Genomic DNA, 18674 nt, shown 5'->3' with positions numbered 1-18674 from the left:
GTTGGTGCAGCAATGCTGCTCTTCACGTGCCTGGAATTGCTTTGGACTGCTTTAACACTCTGCAGTGGCCCTTTTCATCCTTGGTGCTTCAATCGGCAATGTGGTCACAGTTTTATGCTCCTTTCCCCAAACTGGGATTGCTTGGATCAAGAAGACAAGAAGTCCCTGTGAATAGGTTGTATGTCATTACTAATTTATTTTGCTAGGGCTCTGAACTCCCAGAAAAAGGTTAAAGTCGTAAAGGTTTAGACCTCACTTATCATGAAGCCAATGGGTCAGTAGCTAGGGGTGGGACAGACCTCCAAAAGGGATGTGTGCATGCCTTCTAGCATTGTGTACAGAACTCAGTGGTCATAGGGTTGGCACATTTTAGTTAGAGCCCAGCCTGCCTAGGCTGTCAACTCTCCAAACATTTTCTCAAGAGAAAATAAAATCTAGAATTCCATATAGATATGCTGGATTTGATTCTTAAATATTAACAGCTAATTCAAGAACTTCAAAAAATAGTTATGGACCAAACAAAAACACAAGCTAAGCAAATCCAAACCATGTAAGGTTTGTGACTGTTCATCCCTCAACCGTTGTTATTTATTATTCTAAACAAGCAGAGTATTAGGAGAGATGTTCCAGGACACAGAGATGTGTGCAGAAGCATCTTTATTTCTAAAATGTCTTGCATCTTTTACATCTTTGTAAGGGGAACAGAAAGACAGAAAGAATAACAGCTAGAACTCAAGTATATACAGAACTGTCCCATGCTCCTCTTGGGTCTGAGCACTGGATCATCTGCTTTTCTTACATCTAATGCTCTTCACTTTCCCTTGCTGGCTGTCTGGTCAATGAACTCTGTATGCAAAGCTCCCTACAGGCATGCAGAGATTGCCTGCCACAGGGGAGCTCAATGCACACCCGTGTTCACTAGACAACACCGCCTCCTATACAAGAAAGTGTACTGGAGCCTCAATAAATGAGATGCTGAAAATATCAGAACAAACTTCAACTGGCCTTAATTTTTTAAAATAAATTCTTTTCAATCACTGATATTTATTTACGAGCCATTATTAATAACATAATTCACAGTTGTCAAAACAACGAACATAGTTAAGAGCTCTCATTTTTAACAATAAAATTAAATATAAGACCTTCTACATAGACCAGCACTCTCTGCCTCTGACATCTTCAGCTATTGCATGGTGGACTGGATCCTCCCCCTTGAATCTTTATGGCGTCTATAATGAGGGTCTTCAGAATGGGACTAGAGTTGGACTCACAATGTAGGAAAGAAGAATGAAAAACCACTTCGTCAGAACATTCCATGAGCTAGAGACCAAATGTTCTCACCAATCTAATTGGCTGCAGTGGCCTTGCTGGACTCCCACATGGGTGTGGCCGATGCTCACTTGGACTCTGCCCATCCTCTCAACCAGGAGGAAAGGGTACCTTTTCATCTGTGCTCTTCGCCTGCAGACACTGAACTCTCTTAGTTTGGAAAAGTATACTTCTTACTGAATGGAAATAGTAGAAGTTCAAGAAGTGGGACTGGAAAGCAGCTCAGGAGGAAAGATGAGGAGGTAACTGGCAATCTGACCAGTAGGTCTCCTGGGGAAGAGGCATCTAGATCTCAGAGTCAGACTAGGACAAAATGAGAGCAGAGACAAACCTATTTTTTCCCTCTAGGTCACATAGGGAATGGATCTAACCTATTTCCACGCAATCTCGGGGGAAGATGTCTTTAAATAGCTAGCTTGTCACCGTCCTTTTCGTCATCTTCCATGATCACTCTGGGGCTCTCATCTCCAAGCAGAGTCAAACCTGCAAAACAAAATGTAGACCTGCAATTCAGAATGTCCAATTGATGTCTCAGACAGCCCTGGAGCTCCAAGACTGCTCTCAAAGGCATAGTGACCCAGAAATGCTTCTGTATGGAGGAGGGAACCAAGCGGCCTTATTTGACCATCGTAGAGATGCTCAAGAAGACGCTACTCTGGATGCAAGGGGAAACAGAGGCCTAAGCCACTGTTTTGCAGTGCCCGGGGATAGAAGACACAGGGATTTATAACCTATGGTTTGGGGCTTTAGTTCAGCCACTCTTTTTAATCTAAACTGGGCAAGGGCGTGTTGTATTGTCTAAATGTTCTGTTCTCATATTCATTACAAAGAAGCATCATATTAATTAATAATATATTTGTAACATGCCTATCAAAAAGTTTCTCTGTGGGTCAGTGAGATGGCTCAGGGAATAAAGGTACTTGCCACCAGCCCTGAGAGTCCAAGTCTGACCACCAAGTCCCGAGCAATAGGAGAGACCGACTTCCTCTAAGTTGCCCACGGGTCCAGTGGAGAACTTGTGCTGCCTGCCGCCCCTAACCCATAAATACACATTACAAAAAATTTAAAGCCACATCTAAACCCATAAATACATATTACAAAAAATTTAAAGCCACATCTATGATCAGCTATGTCGACCCTTTGCTGTTTTCCATTATATTTTTCCATCCTTTGCTAGTTTGTATCTCCTTTGAAAGGAGTAGTAAGCCTCATGAAGTCAAACCTAAAAGCACCAGAGAAAGTGTTGATCTCTGAATGCCTGCTTCCAGCATCAGTCCTTGGATGACAGAGTCCACATGCATCAGAGCAAAGGGAAGAAACTAGAGGACAGTGCGTTTCCACACATGGTATGGCCATACCTTCAGCAATTCTTTATTTGGAAATAGAATTAAAACATTAGATGAATTGTCACGTAGACAAAATATAAAGTTAAGTTGTTCTTCCAAAGATTCCCTGGCCTGTGAAATTCAGAAGATTTAATTTCTTTTTTTCTTATCTTTCTTTCTTTCTCTTTTTCTTTTTGGAGTATAATTTTTCAGGACTGATGATTTCAGAAAAGGCCAACAAAGAAGACTTGGGTGTTCCTCCCCATTCAGTGGCAGTTAGGGCCATTTTAAGAGATGACAAATTCTTTTTTTTTAATTTTATTTGTTTATTTATTAAAGATTTCTGTCTCTTCCCTGCCACCGCCTCCCATTTCCCTCCCCTCTCCTGCCTGGGTCAAACACCGTGAGTGTTGGTTTAACTCTTTGTAAAAATCGGTCTGGAAGGAAGGGGCTGTCTGCCTTTAAACCATGCACAGGTGCCCATCCTCTTCTGACCACTGGGGGTCACTAAAAAAGAAAAAAAGAAAAAAAAAGAGATGACAAATGAACCCGGGCCAAGACCAGTAGTTTGGTAATTTCTGTCATTTTCCTCTAGTCCCCAGCCACGTTCCCCAACCACAGCCCTGCACAGCCTGCTTTCATCCTTCCAGTCTTCGCAGCGCTTCCCAGTGATTTGACCTTGGGGAGAGGAGCTGGGCTCTGCGTGGGGCCTTTCCACAGCATTGGCTCCCATTCAACAGCAACAAATTGATGAGAACTCTGTGCGGTTCTTAATGACTATTCACTTGATTTAACTTTTTGTTTATATTTTTAACCAGTTGGCTAGTATTTATTGGATGAGAAAAACAATTTTAAGTTTGATTAAAGCTAAAGCATTTGCATAAATCACTTAAAAATTTTCTCTCATAACAGTGACATACAGTAAAATGTTTTATTTAGAATTAAAGCTAGTATGGCAGGAGCATGTAGAATTAGCTATGCTGATGGACTTGGGGTAATTTAAAATTTGCAAAAATACATTTAAATTCCTATGTTCACCAGCTTTCTACTTACTTTGAACACCCTTGAAATGTAGGTATAGAAGACCTGGGCCAGAAGGTGGGAAGAAGGACCTGGGTCAGCAAGAATAGCAACAACATGCTAAATGGTAAAGGCTGGCCCTTCCTGAAGTGGACCAACCTGCCCACAGAGGCACAGGACATAATCGCATGTGCTAAATGAGCTGCCATTTTTATATCAACACATAAAACATTGGTTGAAATATTTTATAAGGGAAAGATATGGGATGTATTATGTTTGGGCTCTTAACAGGGCTCCCAGTTGCAGGGGAGGTCAGGAGGTGGTGGAGTCATCAGGATGCAAGCCTATTAGAAGGAAGTGAGATCTCTGGGGACATACCCTCAAAGGGCATTGGCACCCCACCCCCATCCCTGTCCTTCTCTTTTCTTTCCAAGTCACTACAAGGTGAAGGGCTTTGCTCCACCATACACCTAACTTCGTGATGTTCTTTCCTGTCTCAGGTTCAAGCGCAAAAAAGCCAAGCAACTGTGGACTAAAGCTTTGAAAATTTGAATCAGATAAAACTTCCCTTTCCTTAAGATGGCTTTCTCAGGCGTTTTATCATCGTGTCCGAAGGATGACTAGTACTGGAGCTCAACAGAGTCTTGGCTCCCAGGGTGTCCTGTTCAGAGAATCCACACAGGAATGGACATGTGTTACCACTGCTTCTTTGGTCCTTGCTACTTCGAGGGTTTGAGGACAGCCCAGTTTGGGAAACACTGTGTGATGTGTCTTCCTCCTGGTTTCTGTTCTCCTAAGAAGCCAGAGCTGTGTCCCCGAAGGGAGGGAGACACTAAAACCAGAGCTCTTTCCTTGGTCATCAGGCACCACTGAGGAGCTGACTCAACCCACCCGAGTCTCAGTTTATCCAGTTGGGAAAAATACTTTGCTTTTCCTCTAGGGCTCAATGTTGCAGGAGAGACTTGGGCCTTTGATCCCCCTTTCCTTGTAATTTTTCATGTGTGTGTATACATACATGCTTTGCAATTACATATATACATAGAGGCAAGAACTTTATATCAGGCATCTTTTATAATCACTCTCCACATTATATACTGAACCTGAAACACAACAGTTCAGCCAGTTTAGCTAGCCAGCTTGCCTTTGACGCCCCTCATCTCTACTTCCTGAGACCTGGGCACCCAGGCAGGCTTCCATGACCCCACCCAAATGGAAAGCTGGGATTTGGAGATCTAGACTCAGGTCCTACACTTCACCCACTGGCCCATCCCCCAAGTACAGACCCACATTTTTTAATGTTCTAAGAATACCCTATGAACCTCTACTGAAAATCAGTGTACACTGCAGGAATCCTTGAGCAACATCCAACTTCCCAGCAATCCTCCACAGCCGCCACCAAGAACCAGACTTAGACATAGTGAGATCTAGCAAACTTCATTTCCTCTCTTTCTGTATAGAGCAGAATTTAGAGTTTAGGAAACTTGGCTCTTTGTAAGACGTTAGTGTGTTGGGCCAAGGTCTCTAGTCCTGGGTCTTTGTGGGGTGCCCAGCAGGCTGTTTCTGAGCAGGATCCCACCTAGACAGCATCCAAACTTAGTGATCTACATTAAGTATATTCTCCACAGACCTCAAGGTGCCCTAACAAGGAGACACCTGTTCTCATAAACCAAACTCAGGGAATCTTTCCCCAGAATAGACTTGCGCCATCTTCAAAGGAGATTCTACTCTTTCCTTTATACAAATGCCCTGTTTAGATTTCTGACCTCCAACTGTCTGACTGGTGTTCAGTATTTCTTGCTTCATTATCTTCATGTTGTTTGGCTCTTCCTGCCACCAGTATAGACTAAAGTACTTCCTCTCTTAAGCAGTGCTTGGTACCTGTTTCTGACCACTCACAACCAATGCTCCCTGCCATGCAGTTTTCACGATGGATCTCTGGCAACTGTGAGCCAAGTTTAAACAAAGCTTGGGCCTGACAGGGGAGCAGTAGGTGGTCCATCCAGACAGTTGGACTTGTCAGATACTGCTCGTTAACCTAAGGGAGTGAGATGGTTAGCACGGGATTTCGAAGGCAGAACGAATCCTTGTCCAGTTTCCGCTTGCCAAGGGTTAATGAGAGATGTCTCGACGGTGTGTTTGCCTGTGAGTTGCTCTCAATACCCTTATTGGAACCAGCATGAGTCTTTCTGAATACCTGCCAAAGGCAGCTTAACAAGCATTGCAGTTACTGCCAATTCTGTGCACACTCACAGACTCCAGAAATAAAGAACAGCAGCAACTACAGCCAGGAAAGCCAGGACTGGACAGCAAGGTCTGCCCCTGAAGGTGCTTACAGCAGACTGACTCAAAAAATTTCACAAGGTCTGCAGAGCCTTTGTATACACAGCACCTTGGAGACATTACAGTCCTTGCTTGGCACTTTTGACTCAGTAGGGAGGCTGTTCTTTGGGCTACAGATAGGATGTAGGTAGCATCCATTCTCATGGGAATATAATTCAGTATTCAGAAAGGAAGGCATCAGCAGGCTTGCACAATAGCGTAAGATTTTGTATTCAATAGAATTTTCCTTCCTCATCTCTCTGGTGCATTCCCTTCCTAGCTGGACTCCTCACTTCATTCGCTTCGGCAGGTATCAGACAATCTGTTGGTTATGTGATCATCGGTTTTCCTCTGGTGCTGATTCCCAGAAACTAAGTACTACCAGACGAACTCTCAGGAAAAGATTGAAACTAGTGTTAGTCTGGATTACTGAGTATTCTAAACTTCCCACACTATCAATATATGGGAATTATCTAAAAAGGCTACATCTAGTTAGATGTCAGAACAGCTAATTTCCAAAGCTGTGTGAGCTGAGCAAACAAGCAAGAAGGCAAGCAAGAGAGTCAGAATCTAATCGCGACTGCACTAGCTTCACTCCCCACTCACTCCTCAATGTGTGTGTGTGTGTGTGTGTGTGTGTGTGTGTGAACTTCCCAGGGACATTACACGTGTGTAATGTGTGTGTGTGTTTGTATGTGTGTGTGTACACGCATGTGTGTGTATGCATGTGTGTGTGTGCCTGTGTGATCTGACAGGTATTAAGATATCTATCTACACTTGGGCATCTTCTCTCTCTCTCTTCCTCCATCTCTGTCTCCTGCCTTGAAAATTTGTCCACAGAGTTGAGGAAATCATCCATCAGTCTAACATGCCCAATCCGCGTATGGTGGGGAAGCAGGAATTTCACCTTTTCTCAAGGTCCCACTGACCTTTCTGTTCCCCTGGCTCAGGGAATTTGACCAGAAAAGCTGAAGCAGGAGTTATTTCTGAGTCTCCCCCACCCCCAAGTTGTCCCTGGGGAACTGCCCATGAAGGAAAACCCGGAAGGCAGCAGTAAGTGCACTCCTCCCTGGGGGCACCTGAGTGCAGAGCAGCTTGCCAGGCCAGGACACAGGCCATGCCCCTCGTACCTCCAGATGGTGAGGCTCTTCCAATCTGCTTCCACCACTCCTGTGAATGTTCTGTAACAGATTTTTTTTTTATTTACCTGCAACAAAAGGAGGCATGTGCAGGGCGGGTGTGTCTTTTCTCCTTGGCCTCTTCTGTTCCGTGTCGGCGTTGTGAAGAGCTGGGCCTGTTTTGGCCTTTGGAACTCTCTCTGGAACATCGTATCTTTTAATTAAGTGTTCTGGAATCACACCTGCATGGTTAGAGGAGCAGAAAGAGAAACAGGGTCAAGTGGACGGCTTCTAATACTGAAGGGGTGTGCATTAGTCCTAGCGGGCTGGTACCTGGAGAAGGAACACAATGTAGCTTTTCAAAGAAAAAGAAGTTTCCTAAAAGTCAGTGAGAATGGTTTTTATTACTGTGTGTTTTAATGCCTGGTGTTATTTTCACTGAGGAACTTGATATTGCTGCCACTGTCGCCAGTCTCAGGAAAGAAGGGCAGAGGAATGCCTCTGACCTGCCACAGCTGATGCAGAGGTGGAAGCAATCTTTCACACCTAGGAGAGGTCATATCTCTGTCCCGCAAAGTTGTGGTTCATGCACATTCATCCCCATCTCTTAATCATCTCTCCACCTTCGCTGGCATTCACCCAGGGGCCTCCTCTGTTGTGTAGGAGAGACGGAGAGACGCTGGGTAGTGGTGATTCTCCATCACGTTTCTGCACTAGCTCTTCCTATGAAAGTTTCCACAATTACTCCTCAGGCACAGCTTTGTGCTTTTGACCTAAGAACTTCCGTTATAATGTTACTGCTGCAAATCTCACCCAGGTAAGTACTGTTTGTTTAGTGTCCCTTAAAACATGTTGTGAGTAGAAAGGATACAAAGTAAATGGCCAAAAGCAAAGGAGACAGGAAGAAAAGGCATAAAACTGCTGGAGAGTAAGCCTACCGAAAGACACACTAAAATGGTACAGTGGAAATGTTAATTGTCACTTTGTTTTTCTGGACCTGGTGCTCATTCCAGCCTCCTCCATGATAAGCTGATACCTGGGACTGGGAGGACCCGTCTCATGTGGTCCTCCTTATCCATCCTCCATCCTGATTCCACCCATGTCTACTGGATATAGGTGCTCACTGCAACTTTGGGAGCTTATGGAGACCTTATCCTTTGTGTGTTGATGATGTCACATCTCATGAGCCTGTGGCCTTGAAATTCTAAAACTCAGGACATCTCCTTGTCACCAACCTCTACTGCTACTGGGAAAAAACTTCTTCTTTGTGGTCTTCATATGCTACCCTACAATGTCAGTAGTATCAGAATTTAACCCACATGTTTAAAGATATGGGGATCTTGGGGATGGGTACACCTTGTTGGCAGGTTCTTGAAGCCGTGCAGAGCAGTATCATGCCCCTTACCTGGTAGGAAAGGTGGGATGTGCAGTGCAGGCGTGTCTTTCCTTCTGGGTTTCTTCTGCTCTGACTCAACATTCAGAGTGGCCTGTGCATTCTTCCCCTTCCTTTGCTTCTTTTTGAGGTCACAGTCCTTAATGAACTGGTCTGAAAGGTCATCTGGTTTCAAAGAGGAAAAGAAGTAACACAAGTAAGTCTTGGGCCACAAATGGGGGGGGGGGAGTGTCCCTAACCACATGTGATGTTAGGGGCAGTGGCTATTTGGCCTGAAAAAGTAAAGTGTTTATTTTTATCTAGTCAATGGAAGAATTGAATAAACACGCGTGTTTTTATATATAGACTAGAAAATTAGAACTTGGTAAGGTTAAAAAAGTGCTTAACATAAAAATAAATTAAGCTGGGCCGTGGTGACACACACTTTTAATCCCAGCACTCAGGAGGCAGAGGCAGGTGGATCTCTGTGAGTTTGAGGCCAACCTGGTCTACAAGAGCTAGTTCCAGGACAGGCTCCAAAGCTACAGAGTAACCCTGTCTCAAAAAAACAAAAACAAGAAAGATGTTTAATGTTTAGTTTTATTTTGTATTTGTGGATGTTTTGTCTGAATATATGTCTGTGCATGCAGTGTCTGCATAGGCCAGAAGGGGGCATCAGGATCCCCTGGAACTGGAGTTACACAGATGGTTGTAAACTGTTATATGTAGCTGGGATCTGTGCACTTAACCACTGAGCCATCTCTCCAGTCCCCTGGTAAAACTTTAAATTAAGAGAAATCAGAAAAGTCATCAAGGCAAGGACAAGCAGAAAAATGTGGTCAGGGCTGCCAGAATAGGCTTGAGCTGAATTTCTGCTCAAGGAAAGTAGGTTCATTGCTCACAACGTCTTTCAGTCAAGAATCGCTTTCCTTAAAGGCCCACAAGCCATGGACAACAGAGGCTCCCTGGATCCTGGAACACTTCACTAGGATGGAGAATGTATCTCTTGCTTGCCTTACCTCTGAGGACTGCCTAGTGCTCTTGAATAGCCCCACTCAGGCTTCATCATCTACAGGACTTTGTCTGCCCTGTGTCTTTATAATGTTGCCTGTGCCTCCTCTTTATAATGTTGTTTCCTGACTGATCTCTTTACTTTCACAGTCCCCTTTGCTAGACCCTTTCCAGCCCAGCTTCTGTGTTATATTATCAGAGGTTCTTAACAGTGATGACTCCAGACCAATCACTAGGCTGTTGGAAGTCTTGTCGTGGCTGCATCTTAAACCAAACATTGTAGTCTGCTCTGCTCGCTAATGTATCTCTCTACCATTGTTCAAGCCCTGATCCACTGCTCTGAAGTGACTCATCTCCTGCAATCCCCTGCTCCAGACAGTCTTCAAGGTTGACGGAGATCTCAACCTTTTCGGAGTTTTGTTCTTAATTGCATCTCTCTCCAACACGTGAGCTTGAAATGGAAGTTGTACTAATCTGAGTTCACATGCTTCGTCTTATTTATTGATTCTAAGAACTTGGAACTTAATTTCTAGGCATGTCGATATCATCTCCACTGCTGACGTGAGGATGATGTTAAATCCGTATGTGTGAGTTTTGCATCGGACACCTGTCACCTGTTCAGTACCCCATCTACTGTGCCATTGCTCAGCCCGAGCTTCCTGCAGATCAGGAGGAAGCACCAGCATTGTCAGTCTTTCTTCGTTAACCCCGGCCCTGACTAGCCTTTCTCATCTTCTGAATATTGGTAACAGTTTTTTTTCTCAGGTAATATTTTAAAGAATGATATCACTATTGTTTTTGATATGACTTTGTGTTTTTTAAAATCATTTCAGCAGCCTTAAATACATATTTATTCAATATGTGCTCGAATGAATAAACTCAGATGAACTTATTGTATAGAGCTCTTCTATACAATTGAATGAAGCTACAAAACAAAGAACCCGCACGTTTTCTCTAAAAGCTCCTAACCCTAGCCTGATACAGTCTGGGTATTTCTAGAAATACAAAAGAATATGGGGAATTGTGAAGTTAACACAACCTTTCAGCATGTCCCCGCCCACCTCCTCTCCTCTCTTTCCCCTCTGTTTGCCCTCCTTTCTTTTACTCCCCTCAACCCTAAGTGTTGGGGTTACAGGTGTGTATGGCTATACCCTGCTCCCACTTCCCTTCCCTTCTTTATGAGTTTCCTTGGGGAAATATTCAGATAAGCTTCTTTAAAATGCTGAAGATTAACTATGTGAACATTTCACTTGATTTTTATGAGTCCAGATGGACCCGGTGCCACTTGTTATTCTATTCAGACAACATTTCTTAACCTCCTAGTATCTGTCAGGCCATTTATTAGATTCTAGGGATAAAATGGTAAGATTGTTACTGCCTTCGACTAGCTTACCGTGTACTGGAAAGGTCTTTTCTAGTCCATATGTTTGAGGAAGTCATACTAGAAATATTTAGTAGCCATACACCTTTGTGCTTGACTACAACCATTACTATAAATAAATAGAACAAAGACCAGATGGCATGGCCCCCTTTGGTGACACTGAACAGTAAGCTTTCCCTTTACCTGGAAGACTTTGATGACATTACCAACAGTCTCAATCAAATAACACGTATCAAGGCTATCCTCTTTGAGGGCCCTGGACTGTGTGACGTTCTCGTGCATAAGAAAAGGAGGTATGGGAAGATTTTACTGACTGGGTGCAGCTTCTCCATGCCTACTGTTCAACATTCATTCCATTACTGAACAAATTATCTCATTTAATCCCCACACTAAGCCTACAGTTATTCTATCCGGTTGGCAGATGCGGCCAGGTTATTGGTAAGGATCAAGCTAGGCTCTTGGAGCTATTTCTCAGCTATATAGTCTATATGGTTGACACTCTCATTTTTCAAAGTTGTTACCACACAGTGTCTTCCCCCTTCCCTGTGTTATACACACTATAGGTATTGATTGAATGATGTTGCTCAGGATGGGTGCTGCCCTGCTGTGAGGTCTCTGGGGGCATAGTTTGCAAATGAATCTGCCAGGGCTGAGCTGCCATCCAAACCCAAGGTGCCTAGTATGAAAAGCAAGACATTTGTTTTAATTTTGCCTTTCATTTCAATTGTGATTTTCCTTATTTTTGGAGGAATTCTGAACATAAAATATCTTGAAGGCAATCGAGGAGAGGGGAGCTGAGACGAGTCATAACCAGACGAGGCATTAACAAAGGCTATGAATATGCAAAAGGCCCATCCATCAAAAGTCTGAGTGTCTCATTTTTAGAAATGGGTAGAGGCAGAAATGTCTCTGGTGTTTTCATTACAAAGGTTATGCAAAAAGTCAGCTCTGGAAAGGAAACAGATTGACAATAAAGCAAAAAGGGCTATTTAAAATTCTGTCTTGATAGGCAAAGAGAGATATTTGAAATATTTTATTGGCGCTGCACATGGGGTTTAAGTGTGCTGGAAAATACTGGAAACAAGCTATATTGCCATATTCCATTTATTGCCTCAAAAACGCTCTGCCCGGGATTGTCACATCCAAAACACAGGACAATGCTTCTCTGCCTCTCACTGTCTCTCTCTAATGAGAATGAACTTCCCCCCAGTACTTCAGCTAATATTTACACTGCAGACCCCACAGACATGTGGCTATTTGCCTGTCCATCTGGTGTAGGCTGCCACCAGAAGGCACAGGCGATCAGGTTTCAGGGGGGCCCTTCTCTCTGACTTGCCTGAAGGCAGGATGGCCAAGAACCCTTTCCTGGCTTATAGGACAGGTATTCCCAAAGGAGCGTTTACCTGAGAGGCTGCAGTGAGGATCGAACTTGTCCAGTATGTCTTCTGAAAGCTCCAGAGGTGAAACTGGCTCAGTGGACACCATCTCAGTGGACATCCTCAGTGGGGCGGGGGAGGGAGAGAGAGAGAGAGTCCTTTCCAGCACTGGTGAAATTAAAGGCCGTAATAAGCACGTAAGTATGCCTTCTGTTCATTCATTCACTCATTCATTCAAAAAACAGATTATTATTGTAGGAGCCAGCTCAATCCTATTTTTTCAAGTCCGCTTCTTAGAGTTAATTGCTAAATTTGAAATGTAAACCAAAATCAAATGAAACACACACACACCTAGACACACACAAAGCCTCTCTCCCTATGAGAACACACACACACCTAGACACACACAAAGCCTCTCTCCCTATGAGAACACACACACACACCTAGACACACACAAAGCCTCTCTCCCTATGAGAACACACACACACCTAGACACACACAAAGTCTCTCTCCCTATGAGAACACTTGCTGTATATCAAATGTTCATTGTTTGTCTACTTAAGGGTTGCAGAATCGAATCAAGTTCAAATTAGAAATGAGTTGGGCTAAAGAGTTAAAGAAAACATCAGCCACACACCGTGTGTATTTTATGTGTGGAGTTCTGTAGGCTATGATTGTATCCATATAACAGATGAGGAATGGGAGGGAGCACACCAGTTCACAATTAATTTAGCCATCACACGTCTTAGTTAAGCTTAGATCAAAATCTAGTTCCTGTAAATTTTAGGCACTTTAGCCTCTTAAAAATATGGCAAATCCTCTGAACCCAGGGTAGACAAAGGCTCCTGGGTCCTCACCACTGTAACTTATAAAATAACTCATCTGCCTCCTCATGCAGTCTATCAGGACAGTAGGAACCCAGAGAGGGAAAGCCTGTTCTCTGTGAATATTCCTATTTGATTCCTAGGGATTCCCGACATTAAAGCCGGTCTCTTCCTGTCCCCAGATTCCTGCCTTTCCTGGAACATAAACCCGTGGACTTTCCCTGGGACCAGTTACAGGCTCCTTCAGGAGGAGTGAAATTCTGCATTGGTAACGTGTCAAGTCTGGACGAGAAATGCATTAGCTGAGGTTTCAAGAACGTCTTCACTAGGGCCTATTTCTTGTGTTCCCCGTCGGATAATTTATTGGTGGTGTTCGGAATAACAAGGGTAGAGTCAGGGGGAGAAAGGAGCACTGTTAAAAGGAGTGAGCTGATCTTCTCGTGAGAGTCCAGAGCCTGTAACGCGCAGAAGAACCACAGATCATTCACAATGACAGTTGGAGCCCAGGCTGAATGAACTCCTTCGCCTTTGAAGACTAAGCTGCTGTTCCCTGGGAAGGCTGAGGGATTCTCCCCCACGAGCTGAGGTCACTGCCGAGCAGATGGGCCATTAGCTGATCACTTGAGGCCGGCTTTTAGAGTCACTCCTAGCCGACTGTGTGAGTGACTTCAGCAGAAATCAATTCAGACCATTGTTCTCAGTGTCTGGGCAGAGACTGCCAACTCCCGGGACCCACACGGAAGTGTGTTGTAACTTTCCCTAGGCTGTCCCTGTGCGCCGGTATTTTTAGAAGGGAATTGTTACCCAGGAAGAGTGGGCTCTATGCTGAGGGCTCCAGGAAATCTGACAGACTCGACGACGTGGTTATGTTTAATGAAACCTCTTCCTTTTTGAATTGTCACAGGTGTGCCGATAATCACCCCTCGGTGATCTGCTGAGCGGAGCCATCCTCAGAACAAACTTGAGCTGAGAGAGTTTAGACTGACCGACCATTACTCACGAGCTCTCAAGCAGAATCACTGCAGAGACTCAGGCCCTTACCATACACACTTGTCAGACATGTCCGTGATACTCTCCGTCTCCTCTCCAACTGAAACAAATTGCTCCTTGTACTGGGTATTCATTTCCTTTGAGGCCAGCAGTTGGTGATTTACTTTGAACCTATGCTTTTAAATCCTGCAGACCTGAAGTAATAATACCCTCCCCGTAGGGGTCCTGTGAAGGTGGGTTGGATTGTCTAGTCTTCAACACATAGGGTATCTTCTATAGATAGAGACTCTTTTTTTTTTTAATTTTTATTTTTTTTATTTAATTTATTTATTTATTAAGGATTTCTGCCTCCTCCCCGCAACCGCCTCCCATTTCCCTCCCCCTCCCCCGATAAAGTCTCCCTCCCTCATCTGCTCGAAGAGCAATCAGGGTTCCCTGACCTGTGGGAAGCCCAAGGACCGCCCACCTCTATCCAGGTCTCCTAAGGTGAGCATCCAAACTGCCTAGGCTCCCCCAAAGCCAGTACGTGCAGTAGGATCAAAAACCCTCTGCGATTGTTCTTGAGTTCTAGATAGAGACTCTTTAGCACATAGTATTTTCTATACATAGAGACCATTGTCTATGACAGTTGATGGGAACCAGCTGCATGACTGAAAATACCCAAAGAAACAATAGAAACTTTCACTTTCATGTAGGTGTTGAGCTGGGGAGAACCTACCGCCATCTGAGATAGTGGTCTATTGGGAGTGGACCACTAAAGGAAGGGTCTACCCATGGCTGGACAGGCTGGGGCAGCCAATAGTTCCTCAGAAATCCGACAAGGGCTCCTTTCAAAGACAACTCAGATTTCTTTGTCTAGAGAGGAAGCAATTCTAGTTTAAACTGGTGTGACTGAAATCCAGCTGGGGTGGACTACTGTTTGCTAGAAAGGAGGGGTTGGGGGACCATTTTCAGGTCTGGGGTTTGATGTTACAACAATATCAGAGGTAGTTGGCAGAGGAATATAAGACATTTTAATCTTGGATGATGTCATTAAAACTGTCCTGTCAGGAAATTCAAAGGAACTGAAAATTTTCTAAGAAGGATGGGGGAATATCTGATTCGGGGTTGTCTCACTGTTGGAGGTCACTTATCGCAGCCTGTTGAGTGTTGGATGAGATAAACCCAGCTCCCTCCCTGCTCTCCACTCCCATTCTCAGAGGAAAAGAAGCTCCCTGCTGTGATAAGAGGCAGGTGCTTCTCAAGTCTGCTCCCCACACTGCCCAAGCATTCCCCATTCAGCTCCATCCCTGTTCCAAACAGGTTGTCACGGAGGACTCTGCACTTGACATGATGCACAGGGAAGGTATCATTGGCTCCCTTGCCTGCTCTCTGTAATTTTGGGGGTTCCTGGGGAACCAGTTATTTTTCTTCAAATCTAAATAATTGGTCCTCTGGGTCCTTGAACTCCAACCCCAATGCTAAGGCCTTCAGAGGCACTTTTTCAAAGAGACTTGACACTAGGGTGTTCCATTTTCAGTCAAGTGATTTGAGACTCCTATGCCGTTTCTTGTCTCATGCTGCCTCAGCAGGGCCTCTGAATTCTCAGGTTCACTCAGTGCTGAGTGGCAGGACAGGCCCTCCCACCCTCACCTGAGGCCAAATGTTCTGTGGAAACCAGGGCATTTTCATTACATAAGGTTCCCAGAAGGGCCTTGGGGAGCCCCAGCAATCTCGTGCATTTTTTCTACAGCCAAATGCAAGGATCCGCATTAAAGGGTGCAAGGACAGACTCCACAGAGATGCATATTCGTTCAGGTCAAGTTCTGCGGCTAAATGAGTCTGTGGGGAACTATGTAACAGCAGCGCCATCCTTTGTCCTTCCTGAGTTTCAATTTTCAGATGTCTCAGAGAATAAAAGACTGATTATCTGATGTGTGTTCTTGTTGGTTATTGGAAAGAACGTGGGTGGCCCATGGGAAATGTGTGCTAGACCAAAAGACGTAACTTCTGTTTCTTGGGGAGATTTCCAGGAGACCATGCCCTAAAATCTTTCATCGTTCTTGCTCTTTTCCTAAGGAACCTAGTGTTTCTTTTTATTGGGATACCTGCAAACACAAATCCCACTGGGAGAGAAGACCCATGAACAGTCCTCACACTACACAGCCGGTGCTGATGACACCAGTCTCTCAATCTTTTGAGACTAGAATCAGAGGGCCGAGGAGCTAGGCACTGGGGAGCATAACTCATTACGTTGCGGAAGATCCAGAGGATAGCTCTGAAAACTCAGATGCACACTTTACTGCCAGTCTTCCCTCCCCCATGCTACTTTTGAGGGGACAGTTGAGCTGACCCGGGTATTTTGTTCCTTAAGAGTGTAAGGATGTCTACTATAATCCACAGGCAGAAAATGTCCAGAGGTGACACACTGTGAGGCAGGCAGCTCTAATCAGAAACCAAGTCTTGGTTATTTTCTCTACTCTCTAGCTGGGCTGCGAGGTATTATTATGCTAAGTTAGCCTTCACACCTGTGCACTTGTTCCTAGTCAAGAGGCCAAAAAGTGGTAGGTTTTACATCTGAAACTGGGCGTGCCAAATGCTGTTTGCTAGGGCTGCTCAGAGTGCCAGGGCCCAGCCAGAAGCCTGGCACACACTGATCCTTCTGTGAGTGGATGCCTTCTTTGCTCACTTAGTCCCTGGGATTATAATACCTATATATAAATTACTCGAAATTGCCTTATTAATCTCACCCTAGTTCCGGCCTTTCTAAAGCTGCTAATGCACACCCAAAGTAACAAACCAAAGGCAGAACACCCCTTTCTTTCCAGGCCTCAGGATCAACACAAGCAAGTCTCAGAAGTAGGTGGGTACTCGCTTATTATATTACATTATATTAGCCATATAATATTCTAGAGGACATCCCCAAACAATTAGGTTTAGCTTGACTTGATGTAATAAAAGCTTCGGAAACATTATATCCACAGTCCAGTGTAAATCTGGTTAGCCTTCCCTCTGACCTTGCACAGTTCTTATCTTTGTCAACCTCTTCTATCTGAGGTCTGAACTCCGGCCCCAGACCATATATGCAAAGAAAATATCTTCATGTGGAAGACCTAAGCCCGCACGCAGTCTTTCTTCCTCAAGGAGACTGTGCCGTAAAGTAGGGTGTGATGAGGAACCGAGACAAGCACCTTTTACCCTGATGGGCAAGGCCACGCCATGCTCAGCTCCAAACTTCACAGAAGGTCCCTTTTGGGAGGATGAAGACTGTCAGAGAACTCAGTACCCTCTCAGCCCCCCCCCCCCCCAAAAAAAACCGGTATGACAATTGTGACTTTGTCTGGCCCACGAAGCCCCTGCTTAGCCTAAACACTCTGCTTTGTCCCAGCAAGCCCAAGGAAGCAGTAAGATACTGGAAGCTTGCTTTGTTTGTTTGTTTGTTTTTTTTTCATCACAGAAGTTTCTGGGGTAAAAATTTGAAGCACTTACCAATCAGTGCAGGTGCTTAGCAGAGAAGGCAGAAGCTAGAGTCCTGTGCTTCTCTCCCGGATGGGCTCTTACTCCTCACTGGCTGCGGCTGCCCTGCTCCAGCTCCTCTTATCTAGGGACCAGCTGCTGTGGTTGCCATGGGGATGCTCTGTTTCTCAGGCACTGGGGCCAGGGGGATGGAGAGGGAATGATAACTAACTTGGTCACTCCTGCTCTCTGCAGCAACGATTGCGTGTTATAAACAACAGCACACGGAGGGAGTCTATGCTGAGTTCTTAGGAATCTACACAAGCCTGGGAATCCTCTTAACAATTCGACAGTAGGTTTAAAATCCTTCCTTCAGGGGTGGGATTGCCTGGCATTGCAAAAGTGGAAACTGAGGCCCAGAGGTTAGCAGGTTGCCATTGAGGGGCAAGTGGGTATCCATTGAGTCCAGAGCACAGTGTCACAATGAGGAAAGGGCGAATGGTGGTGTCACTCACTAACATTTACAGATGGTTAACACTTGCAAATCCCGCTAGCCCTACAGCCTTAGTAATCCTCATCCTAACAGCAGAGTGAAACAGAGAGGTCAGACCATCACCACGAGTTTATCAAAGCTTTACAGATCTGCTCAGGACACCGAGTCTCCTAGCACTCAGGACTCCATCACCCTTAGAAGACAGACCTGAAAGTGCTCTTACCCACTACCAAACAGCAAGGGGAGGGTTCAAATCCAGCAATGGATGCTAAGTCCCTGTTCTTGGTCACTCTATCCTACTACTTACCAAAGAACATTTCAAAAAGCTCAAAGCAAAAGAGAGAAGTCTCTGACCATACAAGAAGCCAAACAAAACAAAACAACAACAACAAAACCTTGCATTCTTTTAAAGGAATCAAACAAGATGTTCCAAAGTCAAAAAAACACATGTAGACCCAAGTAAAACAAGCTTGGAGACAAGCTTGGGCCCAAGTAAGCCGGTAAGACACGCTGGCCTGTGGAGAGTACGGCTCTATATTCTGGGTCAGCTCAAATACTAGGTCAGTGTTTCTTTAAAAAAAAAAAAACAAAAACCAAAACCAACCAAACAAACAAACAAAAAACCAAAAAGAAACGTTCCCGTGAAAAGATGGAAGTCTTTAACCCCAGCACTCAGCTGCA

General features: G+C 44.6%; 1 protein-coding gene across 1 annotated transcript; it reads right to left on the bottom strand.

Moving 5' to 3' along the window:
- Positions 1–641: 641 nt before the first annotated feature.
- Ppp1r17 (protein phosphatase 1 regulatory subunit 17) lies at positions 642–17772 on the bottom strand. Its single transcript, XM_075955164.1, has 5 exons — positions 17534–17772; positions 12279–12419; positions 8517–8669; positions 7201–7353; positions 642–1812 (listed from the first exon to the last, which is right to left on the bottom strand). Exons 2-5 carry the CDS (start codon positions 12370–12372, stop codon positions 1733–1735), a joined length of 480 nt encoding a protein of 159 aa, XP_075811279.1. The 5' UTR covers positions 12373–12419; positions 17534–17772; the 3' UTR covers positions 642–1732.
- Between the last annotated feature and the right edge of the window lie 902 nt (positions 17773–18674).

The sequence above is a fragment of the Microtus pennsylvanicus genome, chromosome 21 (genome assembly GCF_037038515.1).
Source record: "Microtus pennsylvanicus isolate mMicPen1 chromosome 21, mMicPen1.hap1, whole genome shotgun sequence".
NCBI classification, from domain to species: Eukaryota; Metazoa; Chordata; class Mammalia; order Rodentia; family Cricetidae; genus Microtus; species Microtus pennsylvanicus.
Note: the sequence above shows the minus strand (reverse complement) of the source record. Positions and strands in the feature narration are given on the sequence as shown.